Below are 20,593 nucleotides of genomic sequence, written 5' to 3' on the forward strand. Positions count from 1 at the left end.
AAACAAATCCTTCTCAATTTCAGAAACCAAAAAGACCATAACACATTAATAATACTAGGTGATTTTAACACGCCTCTCTCACCACTGGACAGATCTTCCAAACAAAAATTGAACAAAGAAAACATAGATCTCAATAACACAATCAATAATTTAGACAAAACAGACATTTATAGAATATACCATCGAACCAAGAGCGAGTACACTTTCTTCTCAGCAGCACATGGATCCTTCTCTAAAATAGACCATATATTATGCCACAAAGCTAATGTTAGCAAATACGAGAAGATAGAGACACTACCTTGTATTCTATCAGATCACAATGGATTGAAGTTAGAAATAAATGAAAGAGTAAAAACACAAACTACTCCAACACCTGGAGATTAAACAATATGCTATTATATGATGAATGGATAACAGAAGATATTAGGAAGGAAATTTTAAAATTCTTAGAGGTAAATGAGAACAAAGAAACATCATATCAAAATCGCTGGGACACTACAAAAGCAGTACTTAGAGGAAAATTTATTTCATGGAGTGCATTTAATAAAAGAAGTAAAACTAAACAAATAAACGACCAAACACTACAGCTCAAAGCCCCAAGAAGAACAGACCAGCACCAAAAGTAGTAGAAGACAGGAAATAGTTAAACTCAGAGCTGAAATCAACGAAATTGAATCAAAAGAAACAATACAAAAAATTGACAAAATAAATAGTTGGTTCTTTGAAAAAATAAACAAAATTGATAAACCTTTAGCCACACTAACAAAGAAAAGATGAGAGAAAACCCAAATCACTAAAATTCGGAATGAACAAGGAAATATCACAACAGACACAATTGAAATACAAAACATAATTAGAAGCTATTTTGAAAATCTATACTCCAACAAAATAGAAAATTTCGAAGACATCAACAGGTTTCTAGAGACATATGAATTGCCTAAACTGAACGAGGAGGACATACACAATTTAAATAGACCAATTTCAAGTAATGAAATAGAAGAAGTCATCAAAAGCCTACCAACAAAGAAAAGTCCGGGACCAGATGGGTTCTCAGCCGAGTTCTACAAAATCTTTAAAGAAGAGCTCATTCCAATACTTCTCAAAGAATTCCACAAAATAGAAGAGGAGGGAACCCTCCCAAACTCATTCTATAAAGCCAATATTACCCTGATACCTAAAGAGACAGAGACACATCAAGGAAAGACCATTTCAGACCAATATCCTTAATGAACATCGACGCAAAAATTCTCAAAATTTTAGCAAATCACATACAAAAGCATATTAAAAAGATAGTGCACCATGATCAAGTGGGTTTCATACCAGGGATGCAAGGTTGGTTCAACATCTGGAAATCAATAAATGTAATTCACCACATCAATAGACTTAAAATCAAGAATCACATAGTTATTTCAATAGATGCAGAAAAAGCATTTGATAAAATACAGCACCCCTTCATGCACAACACTAGAAAAAATTGGGATAGTGGGAACATACCTCAACATTGTAAAGGCCATCTATGCTAAGCCCATGGCCAATATCATTCTTAATGAGAGAAACTGAAAGCATTCCCCCTAAAAACTGGAACAAGGCAGGGATGCCCGCTTTCAGCACTTCTATTCAACATCGTCCTTGAGATTCTAGCCAGAGCAATTAGACAGACCAAAGAAAGTAAAGGAATACGAATAGGAAAAGAAGAACTCAAACTATCCCTATTTGCTGATGATATGATTATATATTTAGAGGAACCAGGATATATCACCAGAAAACTTTTAGAACTCATGAGTGAATTCAGTAAAGTAGCGAGATATAAGATCAATGCACATAAACCCAATGCATTTTTATACATAAGTGATGAATCTCTGGAAAGAGTAATTAGGAAAACTACCCCATTCACAATAGCCTCGAAAAAAATAAAATACTTGGGAATCAATCACACAAAAGTGGTGGAAGACCTCTAAAATGAGAACTACAGAACACTAAAGAAAGAAATTAAAGAAAACCTTAGAAGATGGAAAGATCTCCCATGTTCTTGGATAGGCCGAATTAATATTGTCAAAATGGCCATACTACCAAAAGTGCTATACAGATTCAATGCAATTCCAATTAAAATCCCAATGATGTACCGTACACAAATAGAGCAAGCAATTATGAAATTCATCTGGAAGAATAAGAAAACCAGAATAGCTAAAGCAATCCTTAGCAGGAAAAGTGAAGCAGGGGGTATCGTAATACCAGACCTTCAACTCTACTACAAAGCAATAGTATCAAAAATGGCATGGAATTGGTACAAAAATATGTAGATCAATGGTACAGAATAGAGGACACGGACACAAACACAAATAAATACAATTTTCTCATACTAGACAAAGGGCCCAAAACATACAATGGAGAAAAGAAAGCCTGTTCAACAAATGGTATTGGGAAAACTGGAAATCCATATGCAGCAGAATGAAACTAAACACCTATTTCTCCCCCTGCACAAAACTCAACTCAAAATAGAAGCAGACCAGAGACCCTTCATCTTATAGAAAAAAAAGTAGGTCCAAATCTTCAACTTGTTGGCTTAGGATCAGACTTCCTCAACAGGACTCCCATAGCACGAGAAATAAAAGCAAGAATCAATAACTGGGATGATTCAAACTAAAAAGCTTTCTCTCAGCAAAGGAAACTACCAGCAATGTGAAGAGAGAGGCTCTGAGTGGGAGAAAATCTTTCCACTCATACTTCAGATAGAGCACTAATCTCAGGATCTATAAAGAACTCAAAAAACTCTACATCAAGAATACAAATAACGCAATCAACAAATGGGCTAAGAAAATGAACAGACACTTCACAGAAGATGTACAAGCAATCAACAGATATATGAAAAAAATGTTCAACATCTTTAGTAATAAGAGAAATGTAAATCAAAACTACACTAAGATTCCATCTCACCCCAATGAGAATGGTGATTATCAAGAATACAAACAACAATAGGTGTTGGCGAGGATGTGGGGAAAAAGGTACACTCATACATTGTTGGTGGGGTTGCAAATTAGTGCAGCCACTCTGGAAAGCAGTATGGAGATTCGACAGAAAAGCTGGAATGGAACCACCACTTGACCCAGCTATGCCACTCCTTGGCCTATATCCAAAGGATTTTAAATAAGCACACTACAGTAACGCAGCTATGTGAATGTCTATATCAGCTCAATTCACAATAGCTAGATTATGGAACCAACCTAGATGCCCTTCAATTGGTGAATACAAAAAGAAACTGTGGTATATATAGATAAAATGGAATATTACTCAGCCATAAAGAAGAATAAAATTATGGCATTTGCAGGCAAATGGATGAAGTTGGAGAATATCATGCTAAATGAGGTAAGCCAATCCCAAAAAAACCAAAGGCCAAATGCTCTCCCTACTAAGCAGATGATGATACACAACAGGGGGTGGGAGGGAGGCAAAAATGGGGGAAGGATGGATTGTATAGAGGAAAAAGAGAGGTGGGAGGATTGGGAGGGGTGGGGAGAAGGAAAAATAACAATGAGACAAATATCATTTTCCTATGTACACGTATGATTACACAGGTGGTGCGACTCTATTTCATGTACAACCAGAGAAATAAGTTGTACCCCATTTGTCTACAATGAATCAAAATAAATAAATTATAAAAAAAACTTAATAATAAAAAAAGATAAATCAACTTTTGCACCAAGTAAGCATGTTACTTTATGCAATAAAGCCTCCTTCATTAAATATTTGATGGAAGGAAAAAAAAACACTCATATTCCTTGACCAATATATGAGATCGCCACAGCAACAGAAGGCAAAGGCCCCCAAACTTCAGCCATCTTACTCTGTTGTGGCATATGGCATCATGAGCATTAAGCAAACAATTCAGTTATATAGTCCACCATTATTCTTTAGTATAATGAAGACATATTGCTTAGCATTGTGCCCATCACATAGTAAACTGCTCAAAAAATGTTATTATTCGATTTCCTGTGACTATTTTTAATCATTATTATTACTGTAGTTTCCATAAGACTTTGTACTCTACCGATGCTCTCATTACCTTCTAAGAGTCCCTTTGGACTTCTTCCCCAATCTCTATTAAAAGTTCGAATCAAGAGTTCCTGACAAACAGGGTTCATTAACATGTTCTGAATTTGGGTCTCTTGGGATCTTTCATTTCTTTCCTCAACTGATTATTCTGAGGTCTCCTCTGAATAGATCATTGAAAATATGCTTTAGTCTAGTATAAAATCAGAGAAGAAGCACCTAACCAGGCTCATGCAAGTCAGAACAGAGGAAGTAAGGCCATGAATGTAGAGTGCGTATCACTATTATGAATATGCATGACAAAATAAGTCACATCTCAAAGGATTATTTACTGGCCAGGGTGCCAGTAAGTTAATGTGTTCATGTGGAAATAAGAAATAGCAAATGAAATCTCACCTGACATACAGCATGATGAAAAGAACTTTTTCCAATAAATTTTCTTAAGTTTGTGAACTGTGAGTCATTATATCAACAAGTGATGCTGGGAAAGCAGACAAGTTAAGTTTTATGCCACCCAGCATCTATACCTGACTTCTAAGTGGAGATTCATCCCATGGACTTCTGTGGTTAAAACCCACACGATCTGCCCTGAATGCCATACGTAAGTATGATCTCAGTTTGTAGTTAAATGAGTGTTGTTGCCGTTTTATGATTGTGCAGCATGAAATCACATAACTGCAATTTTTTTAATTATAAAGTAACTTGTTTGTTTTACAACAGTAAAGCTATAGACACAAAGGAAAAACTCCTTCTATGTCCCCTGCTTCTACATAAAATTACTATTAACAGTTTATGTTTCCAGATCTGTGTGATGACATACAAAACAGTCTATCAAATAGATTTTTCCAAGTGGGTTCACGTAAATCTTTTCAATTCATTATTATCGGCCTGTTGTCTCTCATAATTTGAATACACCAAAAGTGCTAGTCATTTCCCTGTGGATGGAAGCTTACATTATTTTCAACTTTTATCATTTACAATGTTAAAATGAACACCTTTGTGAACTTACTGATGCAGAATCATTATATATTTCCTATGAATTTTCAAATGATAGGGTAGAGCGTTTCACCAAAAAAACTGATCCCAAAGGTCAGAGCCTGGAAATGCAAGTCAAACAATAACCTGGCCTTGTTCTAGACATCCCAGTAATTAGGACATCCTTAGGGACAATCAAAAGGATGGGTCTCTGGTATTTCAAACATGGCCCAGGCATACAGAGCAGTGTCTTAGGGTTTCTTCATTCCAGGGATCTTAGAAGATCTGAATAAATGAAGAAGCCCAAAGAATTGTTGATATTTGAGGCTTCTTGGGAGAAACACTGACTTTTCTGGAAAAGAATACTACCAACAGCAACCTGTTGGCCCCTTCTGGGTTCTCTGTGTTGGGGTTACACCATGTGCCCAGGAAAGTGACACAGCCCATCCAGGAAGTTTAATGAATGCAGAATGGTAGGCCTGAAGCACAGATGAATATTCCTCTCTCAGTGTTGGTGGGAAGAATTGAAAGCGGTTCCTATGAGCCCCTCCTGAAATCATTTGATGTCTGACATTTCTCTTTCCATCAGTAATAGATAGCTCAATATCCCAAGGGTCAGTTCTGAATGAAATAAACTTTATAGACATTGTTTTTTTTTTTTGTAGTCAGTCCATGATGTGTGTATACTTTTAAACATAACGTGCACAAAGCATACATACGATTTTATTTACAGGTTTAAAAAAATGGCAAGACTCAAAAATAATAAAATAAAATTATTGTACTTCCCTGACCCTCAATAACCAATAGAACAAATATAGATTTTTATTATTTGGTGACAGAAGATTGCCAACTATCATCAAGAAAAATCTCAGAACACAAGCTTGCCAACACAGAACTGACTCCCAGCTCTTAAACTTCCAGCAGAGACAAGGTAACATACATGACTCGTTGATCATTCATCAGGAAAGGAAAGATGGCAAAGATAAAATCAGTTTATAGATTCAATTGACTTTACCCTTTACTCTCAGCTGATTCAGGAAAGTTCCTATTAATTGCTAGACCAAAGAGAGAGAGAGAGAAAATATATCAATTACATGGCAATATGTCACTAATTCAGAACTTACCAAGTGCCAAACATTGTCATTCTATTATTTACTCCCATAATAACCCTTTGAGAGATGCCTTCTTACCATACCCATTTTACAGATGAGGAAACTATTGTTGAGATTGATACAGTGTTCAAAAACGCACAGGAACTAAATTGTGGAACCAGGATTCAGGCCAAGTGCCACCTGGCTCCATAGTCTAACATAACTGCCATGTTGTGCTGGTTACCCATCCTCAGTCAGAGGCGGGGGGTTTACAGCTACTGCCTCAACCTCACAGTGAGATAACCGACCCTGTGCTACAACAATGGCAATGACATAAAACCAATGCTTGGGAAGTTATGTGGCCACAGTACATTAGAATGAGAAGAATTTCTAAATTCTAGTTTTATTTGTTCTTGGTTTTGGTTGAGTAGGTAGACTTGGAAAATACAGGAAGATCCTGAAAAGGAGCCATAGAGAAAAAAATCTTCCCACCTAAGAATTAAAGAAAACAGCCCTTCTGAAAAAGCCAGTCCCTATCCAAAACCTTGCCTGATTCACACCGATGGAAAATAGAGACATCTAAACCGATTTAACAAGAAAACGTGGCCTCTTCTCAGTGTACCAGACACGTCTTCTTCCCGCCCCATCACTGACTTAATTCCTTTGTTCCTTCACAGGTAGCGAAGGTTAAAAATGAAAAACCAAACTTTTCTGACAGAATTCATTCTTCTGGGACTAACAGACACCCCAGAGGTTCAAATTGTAATTTTCGTATTCCTCCTCCTCACATACATGTTCAGCATCATTGGGAATCTGACCATCATCATCCTCACACTGCTGGACTCCCACCTACAGACTCCCATGTATTTCTTCCTCCGGAATTTCTCCTTCCTGGAAATTTCCTTTACCTCCACTTTCACACCTAGGCTGCTATTCAGCATCTCAACTGGGATTAAGACTATCAGCTTTGCTGGTTGCTTCACTCAGTATTTCTTTGCCATTTTCTTTGGGGCCACTGAGTTTTACCTTCTGACTGCCATGTCCTATGACCGCTATGTGGCCATCTGCAAACCCCTGCATTATACCACCATCATGAACAGCAGGGTCTGCATCCAGCTAGTTCTCTGCTCATGGCTGTGTGGCTTCCTGATCATCTTGTTCCCAATCATCTTGACTAGTCAGCTAGACTTCTGTGGGTCCAATGTGCTGAATCATTATTATTGTGACTATGGACCCCTCGTGGAAATTTCTTGCTCAGACACAAGTCTACTGGAACTGTTCGATTTTACCCTAGCACTTGTAACTTTGGGGGTCACCCTGGTGCTGGTGATCCTCTCCTACACAAACATCATCAGGACCATTCTGAGGATCCCTTCTACTCAGCAGAGGAAAAAGGCCTTTTCCACATGTTCTTCCCACATGATAGTCATCTCCCTGTCTTATGGAAGCTGCATCTTCATGTACATAAAGCCTTCAGCGAAAGAAGGAGTTGCCTTCAATAAGGGAGTAGCTGTGCTCAATACATCAGTCGCCCCTTTACTGAACCCATTCATTTACACTCTGAGGAATAAACAGGTCAAACAAGCCTTCAAGGATATGGCCAGAAAATTGTGAGTCTTTAATAAATAAAATTATCTTAAACTCAATGGAAATCCTGGACAATATTCATAAAGTTCCTCCCCTTAAAAACTTAGGGGGAGCTTCTCTAACCCTCTCATCTTTAAGACAACATCTAAGATGAAATTATCATGAAGGAATGTCAACGTAATGTAATGTAATATTTTAAAACTTCCAGTGAGGGAAAAATCTTCCCAAAACACAGTTTAAATATTTCTTTCTAATAAATAGGTTCTTGAGCCATTTTTTAAAACTGCAAATATATAAAATCACTCTTCTTAAAATGTTTTTGTTATCGTTACTTTAAATAAAAATATATTATTTGTTCTAAAAGTTCTATTTTTAGATGTTTGTGATAATTTTCTTAATTTTTTACTTGTTCTAAATCATTTACAAGACAGTAGAATGCATTTATATGTTTTGATAGATCATACATAAATGGATTGTAATTTCTCATTTTTCTGATTGTACATATTGTAGGATCACATCCTTCTTGTAGTCATACACATACATGAGGTAATAATGTCTGTTTCACTCTACTATCCTTCCTATCCTCATACCTCCTTCCCCTCCCTTCACTCCCGTCTACCTAATATAAAGTTACTCTATTCTTTCCTATCTACCCCCCTAATTGTTGATTAGCATCTGCATATCAGAGAAGACATTCAGCCTTTGGTTTTTGGGTTTGGCTTATTTCACTTAGCATGATATTCTCCAACTCCATCCATTTACCAGCAAATGCCATAATTTCATTCTTCTTTAAAGCTGAGTAATATATATTATATTATATTACATATTATTATAATTGTTATATTATATTATTTATATATATATAAAACTTTATCCATTAATCTGTTGAAGGGCATCTAAGTTGGTTCCATACTTTAGCTATTGTGAGTTGAGCTGCCATAAACATTGATGTGGCTGTGTCACTGTTGTATGCTGATTTTAGTATACTTTGATTTATACTAAATCAAAGTGTGGGAAAACTGGGTCAAATGGTGGTTCCGTTCCAATTTTCTGAGGAATCTCATACTGCTTTCCATAATGGTTATTACTGTTATTTTTAAACAAATTTATACATAGATATTTTTATTTTTTATGTTTCTTCTTTTTAGTTATATATGACACTAGAGCATAATTTGACTTGTCTATACAAACATGGAGTATATCTTAATTCTAATTAGTATCCCAGCCTTATGGTTGTACATGATATACAGATTCACTGTGGTATACTCATATATGTGCATAGGAAGGTTATACAGATTTTAACTCCTCAGTTTTTATTTCTAATTATGAGGATTGTCACAATATTGAAGTCCTGGGTGGACTGGCAATGCTTATCTTTACAAATGGGCTTTTAAGTTTATTATGTCTTTTTCTTTAATTTAGAAGTCTTCAGCATTTATTTTACTTTATTTTCCATATTTTATTGTTACATTATAGTTGTACGTAATGGTGAGATTTGCTGTTACATGCTCATACAGGCATACAATATAACAATGTAATTTGGCCAGTATCATTCCACAGTATTTCCCCTTTCCCTCTCTTCCTCCCTCCCCCTGGTCTCCTTCCTCTACTCTACTGATCTCCTATTCATATTCAAGTTTATCATGTCTTTAAGAGAGTTGTCCAAAGATTTTACCAGAAATACCAGACACTGCCCAAAAGACAGCAAAATAGAAGAAGCTGCACTCCCCAGTTTCTGTGCAGCTCAGAATTGAAGAAGTAGGAACACTGCTTTTCAGCAAGGTGGGTGACCGTGGGAATTCACCAAAATTCAATACTGGACAGAGATGGAGAGAGACCCAAAAATGGTGGTTTATTGCACAGAGGACAAGAAAGAGTACATGAGAGCCAAGCCAGAGGCAGCAGTTATGCTGGGTCACCACAGAAGGTAGTGGTAACTGAAGGGGTTTGAAAAGAGAGAAATACAAGAGAAAAATTTGGCATGGAAATATCTGTGGAACAGAAGGGAAGTCTGAACTCAGCTGATCAACAGGCTGCACAGTGAGCTGGTGTTTCAAAAGTGCTCTGGTTCTCAACTTGTGAGTGGAGAAACCCCATTGCAGCTACCTGCTATGAGAACCCTGGAGATGATAACAAATTGCCACACTGTCCCAATCAGTGCTTACTGTGTGATCTAATGTGGCCCTGGCAGAACATGATTAAAACTGGCAAAGAAAATTGCATCCAAGCAGATTTGGGTCCGAGGTATAGAGAAGCATGCCACTTACTTTTCCTTTGAGTTGTGTGTCTCTTGCCACCAGCGGAAGAGGAGCAGGAAACCTAACAAAAATGCATTGGTACACATGGGACTGATCCTTAGAAGGCCATATTCATGAATGGTGGAATACATGAGACTTGCCATGCCCTCTTCACCCAGGGCAATTTGTTATCCTACCCTACAAGTAGAATTCTCCAGGGTGCCTGAGATGGAGACACACAGCAGAGATTATCATCTGCCAGGCCCTAAGAGTGAGTACATCTAATCTCTCCAAAGTAGTTGCCACTCAACAAAGTTCCAGAGTTCTAATCAGAACTAGACCACAGACACTAGAACTTCCCACCTAGAACCTCCCACTTAGAACTCTGCATCAGCCCTGCCCTGGGCGTGCATCTACCACCTGGACAAGACTCCAGAAGAGGGTATTTCCTTTTCACCCTACCTTGTACTCATGAACACGGAAGCTGAGAGCCTTTAACCAGCTTTGGTTCCATGCCACTCTAACTGGGCAGCTCACTGAGAAGCACATAAGGAGGAAAGGTTTTTAAAAACCCTAGCTTTTGCTCTTTCTAAGGGGTGCATAGACCAATAATAAATAGAAAGAAGGGCATCTGGCATAGGTAATGAATATTCATTCTTGTTCACAGTTTCTAACATCTCAGTGGAAACAATTCTTTCATTTTTCATTAAGAATTTTTTGGTTGTGATCCAAGATGACAGACAGGCATATTGTATATCTCAACTCCTCTGCAGGTTGGAATCAAAGAAATTGGGGGAAAAAACTGATCAGAGAGGTGGGTGACAAAGGATGTGCACTGAATGACAATATTGGAATAACAGAAGGTTGGAAGGACTCAGTAATTCTGATTAGTGGAACACAAAACAGGAAATAAGTGGTTAAACCAGCAGGGCAGTGCTGGAAGATGGGGTAACCGGGAGATAAAGCGACAGGCTAAACTTTACCACTATTCACAAATAGTGGTAAAAGAGAAAGACTGAGTTGAGCTGGGTGGTGGATCAAAGGAAGGCTGCATTCCTAATTGCTCCATGACTCAGGATGTAAGCAGCATGAGTACTGTTTCACAGTGAGAAGGCAGGAGGATGAGATCTCCCTGCACAAACTGGTAGAGGTGGACCTGTGCAGGATGCTTAAGTTCCTGGATGATCTGAGCCGGGCCAAGGCCAGACTGGAGGCCCAGCAAGTCTCTGAAGGAGAAGTAGCTCTGCTTCAAGAACAGCCATGAGCAGGAATTTCACACTCTGCAGTGTCTGTTGGGGCACAAGTTCTAGACAGAACTAGACACTGAGTCCACTATGGACCTGAGCAGGGTGCTGGAGATATGCCAGTATGAGGCAGTGGTTGAGACTAACTGCCAGCAAGTGCAGCAATGGTTCCAAGCAACAGTCTGCAAGTCACATCCTGCTCCAAGAGGCCTTGGTGTTGCCAATTTGAGACCCTGGAGCTGAGAGGCATATTGAATGCTCTGGAAGTGAAACAACAAACCCAGCATGACCTGAAGGACGATATGCAGAAGAACTAAGCAAAACCAAGTCCTCTAAAGCTCTGAGCAGACTCAAAAGCAGAGCCTTGTTAGTATTGTGGAGGAACTGTTGTCCAAGACCAGAGCCGACCTGGAGCGGCAGAACCAGTAGTATCAGGTGCTGCTGGATGTCAATAGCTGGATCAAAGGCAAGATCAACATGTATATCAGAACCCTCTGGAGAGTGGGGACTGCAAATATGTGATCTTCTAGGCAATTCCTAGCCAAGCCACACACTTAACTGTCAGGCAACTCTTCAGAGATAACTGGAGTGCTTGCAGATCTCAGCACAAGGAAGAACCTTTCCTGTACATCCTTGCCTTGTGACACATTCACCCTCCTGTGCTGACAGAATGTTGCATAAATGATAGCCAGGTCCCTCAACCAGGACTCCTGGATGTGGAAAGACACCGACACAAATGGAAGTGGAACTATTGGTATAGATTCGTTTGATCTGTGTGCCCAGCTGGTGGCAGATCTCTCCTTGCCAATTTGGTCATGTTCTCGTTTGTCCATCCCTGAGGCATCTATTTATTATTTCTTTTGTCTAACTCTTCCATATCGCTCGCTCGCTCTCGCTCTCTCTCTCTCTCTCTCTCTCTCTCTCTCTCTCTCTCTCTCTCTCCAGACTCCCCCACCACCCTTACTCTATGTCCATCTCCTGTGCCCTTTGTCCAAGCTCTGCCCAACCACTATCAGCCAGTGGAGTCAGCTCTAGGAGCTGATTCTGAATGTCTCAGTTCTACTGTAGGAGGGGGCACTGGGGCCAGAACTGCCTCGCCCTTATTACTTAATCTTCCTTTCAGAAAGATCAGACTCACTGGAGGCATTTTCACTAAATCAGAGTAGCAGATATTTCTAAGTAGTAGCTTTATGCCTTATGGTCTTCAGTCATGTTGTTTTCTCAGTGCTAGACTTATCTTCCACTAAAGCTAATATTTTAACATGTGTCTCTTCTGGGATTTTGGTTCTACTCCACTGCTTCAGATCTCCTAAAAAGTAACCGGGCTCCCACAGTATGTGCCCAATGATCCTCCTTCCTGTATCAGGTGCTATCCTTCCAGCACTGGTCATACAGGTAGTGTGATAAAGAATCCTGGCCCTCAAGTCCTCGCTTGGGTCCTTGTTGGCCTGATATATCACCCCAGGAACCCTCCAGGGTTCAGAGGTTTTAGTCCCTGGCTCTTTCCTGACAATTGGAAGTGTACCTCTCTTGCTCATGGATCCCTACAAACTGGTGAAAGGAAGTGATGCTGGTTTCCAAGCTTGCATTCCTTCAGAACAGTTCAGACTTACCATGTCTCTACCATGCTTTGGCATCCTTGGCCAACTTATCAATTTTTCTCTCTCACTCAAATTAGCCCTTTTCACAGAGGCTTAGAATTCCCACCCAGTCTCGGAAGCATGGAGGCCCAGCTTGGGCACTGGGGATAGTTGTCTTCATCCAGCTCACTTTCTGGATATTTTTTTCTTTAGAGAGACGCTAACACTGATATGAATGTCTACTTCTGCTGCCTTGAAGTCATGGCAGTAAGGATGACAGTCACCATCAGAACACCCCTGGGTTCAAATCCCACTTTGGTAACACGATAGGAAAAAAGTTGGCCAGGTCACTACACATTGAGACCTGATATATCACCCCAGGAACCCTCCAGGGAACTTTCAGTGGCCAAAGATGCCAAAAGCATGGTAGAGACATGGTAAGTCTGAACTGTTCTGAAGGAATGCAAGCTTGGAAACCAACATCACTTCCTTTCACCAGTTTGGAGGGATCCATGAGCAAGATAGGTACATTTCCAATTGTCCACTCTTTAAATATAAAAGTAGAATGATTACTTTTTCTCTCACCATGGCTGAGGGACAATTCATATAGTACTTCCAGCATATACAAGGTACTCAGTGGACACTGATTCACTGGAACCTCCTGGGAGCAGTAGGGATAGTCTTCCTCCTCAGCAGAAAAGAAGAGATGGAGAAGCAATAGAAATTCCCATTAGCAGCATCAGGGGCCCTAAAAGTCCTTGTTTGTGTTCTGGAAGTTTAACCATAGCCCTTATTCAAATACAAGCAGTAATGAAACCACTCATGGTTGTTACGGGAGTTGTTTCTCAGTCCTGGAACCAAATCTCTCTCCTCACAGGTTAATTCTCCCACCTACACATTGTGTGTATCTCTCTCTGCCTCCCAGCACCACCATACCCTCATGGACTAGATTGGTGTGGCCCTAGATGAGGTACCTGGTTTCACTTTGGCCACAACTGAAACCAGGTTGTTTTCAGGTGCCTTTATCTTCCTTCCAGGACCTTTGTAGCCTGAACTTAGGACCAGGTCCAGTTTGGGGCTGCTAATGTTGAGCCCATGGAGGCTTTAGTTTACCAGCCCTGCACCACCAGCAGCTAAGTCTGTAATGTCTTTCCAGAGTCCACATTATAATTTCAAATTGGTCTCACTGGGGCCGCTATGCTCATGGGATTTGGGCTCCACGTGCCATTCCCCACAAAGCCCAATGAAGAGGAAAGGGTGGCCAGTTGTAGGCCCCTGAGAGTGGACACTGAAGCCACTCCTACTCCACCCATCTCCACTCCTACTTTCTATCTACACTGGGAAGCCAAGAAAACCTAGGTGGGATTCTGTACTTACATGAAGAGGAGAATTTTTTAACTTAGGTTTTGTTGGGGGAGGGGGGTTGTTTTCGTTTTTGTTTTTGTTTTGTTTTGTTTTGTTGGTGTGTGTATTTATGTGTACTCCATGATGTTTAATATGTAAGGCATATAATGTCCTCTCTCTCTCCTCTCCCTCCTCTCAGCATCCTCCTTTACTCTTCTGACCCCAATGAAATAAAACTCATCCTCTTTTATGATCACGTTTAAAAATCTTCAGGAGTCCAACTTGAATTATTTTTGAACTTTTTTTTCATCTAATTCAGAGCTTTCATCTAATTACATGTCTTCCTGTGTAATAAAATAAAAATACACCATATTCTTGCTTTAAAAAAGACCTAGGGACAGCTGGGAGCGCCGTAAAGGAGGCCGCTCGGCACAGCGCTGGGACTCGGAGCAACCACTGGGGCTCTGGCGGCTGCCCAGGGGAAGAGTGGCGAGGAGAGCTGTGTGGACTCAGGACACTGGGGCCTGCCCTGAGGAGGAGGAGGAGGAGCGTGGCCACTTGGATTTGGAGTGACTGCACCGGAGCTGCAGGCGGTTGCCAGAGGAGAAGCTGCGCGGCGAGCTGTTTGGACTCGGAACGACGCTTCTGAACACCGGGGCCTGCCCTGAGGACGAGGAGGAGGAGGAGGAGCGCGGCCGCTTGGATTCGGGGTGACTACACCAGAGCTACAGGCAGTTGCCAGAGAAGGGGCTGCGTGGCGAGCTGTTTGGACTCAGACCACTTCTGAACCCCGGGGCCTACCCGGAGGAGGAGGAGGAGGAGCGCGGCGGGTCCTTTGGACTCGCAGTGACTGCATTAGCGCTCCAGGCGGCTGCTCAGAGGAGAAGGCGAGTGGTGAGTTGTTTGGACTTAAAGTGACAGCTCCTGAACACAGGGGGGCTGCCTGGAGGAGAAGTGTGGTGGGTCGCTTGGTCTTGAGGGGCCGCACCAGAGCTCCAGGCAGTTGCCCAGAGGACCCGTGCAGCGGGTCACGTGGACTCAGAGCCACTCAGAGCGACCACTCCTGAACACCCCGGGGGTTATCTGGAGAAGGAGAAGGAACGGGGAGGGTCACTTCGACTCGGAGTGATTGATTGCCCAGGGCTACGGGTGGTTGGTGGAGGTGGAGGCACGCAGTGAGTTTCTTTGACTCCTAGTGACCGCACTGGAATACTGGGCGGCTGTGGCGGGTCTCTGGGACTCAGAGCGATTGTTCGGGGCCCCAGGTGGCTGCTCAGAGGAGGGGCCGCATAGCCAGGCAATTAGGTGCAGAGCAGGGTCCCAGGATCTAGGAGGCTTCTTGGTGGAAGAGCCGCACAGAGACAGGCTTAGGGCAGAGCGAAGGTTCCAGGCCTGCGGGCAGATTCTCTGAGGAAGGGCAGCCTAAGGAGAGTCATCTGCAAAGGGTGAGGCTCCCAGGCCCAGGAGGTAGGGCCGGGCCCCTGGGAACTTTGCAGAGGAAGGCAGCCCAGCCCAGGCGGTAGCTGTAAATTGAGGGGAACCTCTAGGAGGGAACTGACCAGCGAGACCTCCCCACCGAGTGAGTCTTCCCTGCTGGGTGAGGTTTCCCCACAAGGACGGTAAAACCAGAGACTCAGGCCCAAACAGGCCTTGCCTCAGCCCACAGCCTAGGTCCCCTTTGGATGATCATTGGTCAACAAGTGGAGGCACCTCTGCCCACTAGCAGGGATTATACCCCACCTGAAGGCCACCACTCCTAGAGAGGCAGCTTCCTTGTGGAGCACCGCATTATCAACTTCCTCCAAGACTTCAGCCTACTGAAGGATAAGGGGGGATATATATAGAAATCTTCAGGGACATTGTAAGTCAATAGAGGAAATATGCAATATCTCAGCGGTCCACTGATACCTGAACAACATGAGAAAACAAGGAAAGAAAATGCTGCAAACAAATCTAGATGTTACATCAATAAAACCCAGTGACAGCATGGCAGAGGAAATGACAGAAAAGGAGTTCAGAATGTACATACTTAAAATGATCAGAGAAGCAAACGATGAGATGAAAGAGCAAATGCACGCACTGAATGATGAGATGAAAGAGCAAATGCAAGCATTGATTGATCGCACCAATCGACAGTTAAAAGAGCAAATACAGGAAGCAAAAGATCATTTCAATAAAGAGTTAGAGATATTGAAAAAAAACCAAACAGAAATCCTTGACATGAAGAAAACAACAAACCAAATTAAGAACTCCATAGAAAGCATATCCAATAGGATATAGAACACCTGGAAGACAGAACATCAGACATTGAAGACAAAATATTTAACCTTGAAAACAAAGTTGAACAAACAGAGAAGATGGTAAGAAATCATGAACAGAATCTACAAGAACTATGGGATATCATGAAAAGGCCAAATTTAAGCATTATTGGGATTGAGGAAGGCCTAGAGAAACAAGCCAAAGGAATGAACAACCTATTCAATGAAATAATATCAGAAAATTTCCCAAATCTGAAGAATGAAATGGAAAATCAAGTTCAAGAGGCTTATAGGACTCCAAATACACAAAATTACAACAGACCCACACCAAGGCACATTATAATGAAAATACCGAACATACAAAATAAAGACAGAATTTTAAAGGCTGTGAGAGAAAAGAACCAAATTACATTCAGGGGGAAACCAATACGCATATCAGCAGATTTTTCAATCCAGACCCTAAAAGCTAGAAGGGTCTGGAACAACATTTTTCAAGCCCTGAAAGAAAATGGATGCCAACCAAGAATCTTATACCCAGCAAAACTTACCTTCAAATTTGATGATGAAATAAAATCCTTCCATGATAAACAAAAGCTAAAAGAATTTACAAAAAGAAAGCCAGCATTACAGAACATTCTCAGCAAAATATTCCATGAGGAAGAGATGAAAAACAAAGAAGCAAATCAGCAAAGGGAGGAATTATCCTAAAGGAATTGTCAAATAAAGGAGGAAACAAGTTGTGTCAAACAAATAAATAAATAAAATTTTAAAAATGAACCAAATGACCGGGAAACCAAATCATATCTCTATAATAACCCTGAATGTTAATGGCCTGAATTCATCAATCAAAAGACATACACTGGCAGATTGGATTAAAAAGAAAGATCCAACAATATGTTGCCTGCAAGAGACTCACCTCATAGAAAAAGATACCCATAGATTAAAAGGTGAAAGGATGGGGAAAAACATACCATGCACATGGACTCAGCAAAAAAGCTGGAGTATCCATCCTCATTTCCGATAATGTGGACTTCAAGCCAAAGTTAGTCAGAAGGGATAAAGAAGGTCATTGCATACTGCTTAAGGGAAGCATAAATCAGCAAGATATAGCAATCATAAACATCTACGCCCCAAACAGTGGCTCATCCATGTATGTCAAACAAATCCTTCTCAATTTCAGAAACCAAATAGACCATAACACAATAAAACTAGGTGATTTTAACACGCCTCTCTCACCACTGGACAGATCTTCCAGACAAAAATTGAGCAAAGAAACCATAGATCTCAATAACACAATCAATAATTTAGACTTAACGGACATTTATAGAATATACCATCCAACCAAGAGCGAATACACTTTCTTCTCAGCAGCACATGGATCCTTCTCTAAAATAGACCATATATTATGCCACAAAGCTAATGTTAGCAAATTCAAGAAGATAGAGACACTAGCATGTATTCTATCAGATCATAATGGATTGAAGTTAGAAATAAATGAAAGAGTAAAACACAGAAACTATTCCAACATCTGGAGATTAAACAATATGCTATTATATGATGAATGGATAACAGAAGATATTAGGAAGGAAATTAAAAAATTCTTAGAGGTAAATGAGAACAAAGAAACATCATATCAAAATCTCTGGGACACTATGAAAGCAGTACGTAGAGGGGAATTTATTTCATGGAGCGCATTTAATAAAAGAAGTAAAACTCAACAAATAAACGACCTAACACTACAGCTCAAAGCCCTAGAAAAAGAAGAACAGAACAGCACCAAAAGTAGTAGAAGACAGGAAATAGTTAAACTCAGACCTGAAATCAATGAAATTGAAACAAAATAAACAATACAAAAAATTGACAAAATAAATAGTTGGTTCTTTGAAAAAATAAACAAAATTGATAAACCTTTAGCCACACTAACAAAGAGAAGACGAGAGAAAATCCAAATCACTAAAATTCGGAATGAACAAGGAAATATCACAACAGACAGGATTGAAATACAAAACATAATTAGAAACTATTTTGAAAATCTATACTCCAACAAAATAGAAAATTTTGAAGGCATCAACAGGTTTCTAGAGACATATGAATTGCCTAAACTGAACGAGGAGGACATAAACAATTTAAATAGACCAATTTCAAGTACTGAAATAGAAGAAGTCATCAAAAGCCTACCAACAAAGAAAAGTCCGGGACCAGATGGGTTCTCAGCCGAGTTCTACAAAACCTTTAAAGAAGAGCTCATTCCAATACTTCTCAAAGTATTCCATGAAATAGAAGAGGAGGGAACCCTCCCAAACTCATTCTATGAAGCCAATATCACCCTGATACCTAAACCAGACAGAGACTCAGCAAGGAAAGAAAATTTCAGACCAATATCCTTAATGAACATCGATGCAAAAATTCTCAACAAAATTTTAGCAAATCGCATACAAAAACATATTAAAAAGATAGTGCACCATGATCAAGTTGGTTTCATCCCAGGGATGCAAGGTTGGTTCAACATCAGGAAATCAATAAACGTAATTCACCACATTAATAGACTTAAAGTCAAGAATCACATGATTATTTCAATAGATGCAGAAAAAGCATTTGATAAAATACAGCACCCCTTCATGCTCAAAACACTAGAAAAAATAGGGATAGTGGGAACATTCCTTAACATTGTAAAGGCCATTTATGCTAAGCCCATGGCTAATATCATTCTAAATGGTGAAAAACTGAAAGCATTCCCCCTAAAAACTAGAACAAGGCAGGGATGCCCTCTTTCACCACTTCTATTCAACATCGTTCTTGAGACTCTGGCCAGAGCAATTAGACAAACCAAAGAGATTAAAGGGATACGAATTGGAAAAGAAGAACTCAAACTATCCCTGTTCGCTGATGACATGATTATATATTTAGAGGAACCTGGAAATTCCACCAGAAAACTCTTAGAACTCATAAGTGAATTCAGTAAAGTAGCAGATTACAAGATCAATGCCCATAAATCCAACGCATTTTTATACATAAGTGATGAATCTTCAGAAAGAGAAATTAGGAAAACTACCCCATTCACAATAGCCTCGAAAAAAATAAAATACTTGGGAATCAATCTCACAAAAGAGGTGAAAGACCTCTACAATGAGAACTATACAACACTAAAGAAAGAAATTAAAGAACACCTTAGAAGATGGAAAGATCTTCCATGTTCTTGGATAGGAAGAATTAATATTGTCAAAATGGCCATACTACCTAAAGTGCTATACAAATTCAATGCAATTCCAATTAAAATCCCAATGATGTACCTTACAGAAATAGAGCAAGCAATTATGAAATTCATCTGGAAGAATAAGAAACCCAGAATAGCTAAAGCAATCCTTAGCAGGAAGAGTGAAACAGGGGGTATTGCAATACCAGATCTTCAACTCTATTACAAAGCAATAGTAACAAAAACGGCATGGTATTGGTACCAAAATAGAAAGGTAGATCAATGGTACAGAATAGAGGACACGGACACAAACCCAAATAAATACAATTTTCTCATACTAGACAAAGGGGCCAAAAATATGCAATGGAGAAAAGATAGCCTCTTCAACAAATGGTGCTGGGAGAATTGGAAATCCATATGCAACAGAATGAAACTAAACCCATATCTCTCACCATGCACGAAACTAAACTCAAAATGGATTAAGGACCTCGGAATCAGACCAGAGACCCTGCATCTTATAGAAGAAAAAGTAGGTCCAAATCTTCACCTTGTTGGTCTAGGATCAGACTTCCTTAACAGGACTCCCATAGCACAAGAAATAAAAGCTAGAATCAACCACTGGGATAGATTCAAACTAAGAAGCTTTCTCTCAGCAAAGGAAACTATCAGCAATGCGAAGAAAGAGCCTACAGAATGGGAGAATATCTTTGCCAATCATACTTCAGATAGAGCACTAATCTCCAGAATCTATAAAGAACTCAAAAAACTTTACTCCAAGAATTCAAATAATCCAGTCGACAAATGGGCTAAGGAAATGAATAGACACTTCACAGAAGAAGATCTACAAGCAATCAACAAACATATGGAAAAATGTTCAACATCTCTAGTAATAAGAGAAATGCAAATCAAAACCACCCTAAGATTCCATCTCACCCCAATTAGAATGGCGATTATCAAGAATACGAGCAACAACAGGTGTTGGCGAGGATGTGGGGAGAAAGGTACACTCATACATTGCTGGTGGGGCTGCAAATTAG

The 20,593-nt window shown here is 40.1% G+C and overlaps 1 protein-coding gene across 1 annotated transcript; it reads left to right on the forward strand.

Annotated features, from left to right (window-relative positions):
- Nucleotides 1-6,806: 6,806 nt before the first annotated feature.
- LOC306661101 (olfactory receptor 6C4-like) lies at nucleotides 6,807-7,727 on the forward strand (the record flags this gene model as incomplete). The annotated part of the gene is made up of 1 exon (XM_079139908.1): nucleotides 6,807-7,727. The coding sequence occupies one exon, from the start codon at nucleotides 6,807-6,809 to the stop codon at nucleotides 7,725-7,727; it is 921 nt and encodes a 306-aa protein (XP_078996034.1).
- Nucleotides 7,728-20,593: the final 12,866 nt, after the last annotated feature.

Source organism: Sciurus vulgaris, assembly GCF_902686455.1.
Source record: "Sciurus vulgaris genome assembly, chromosome: 5".
Taxonomy (NCBI): Eukaryota; Metazoa; Chordata; class Mammalia; order Rodentia; family Sciuridae; genus Sciurus; species Sciurus vulgaris.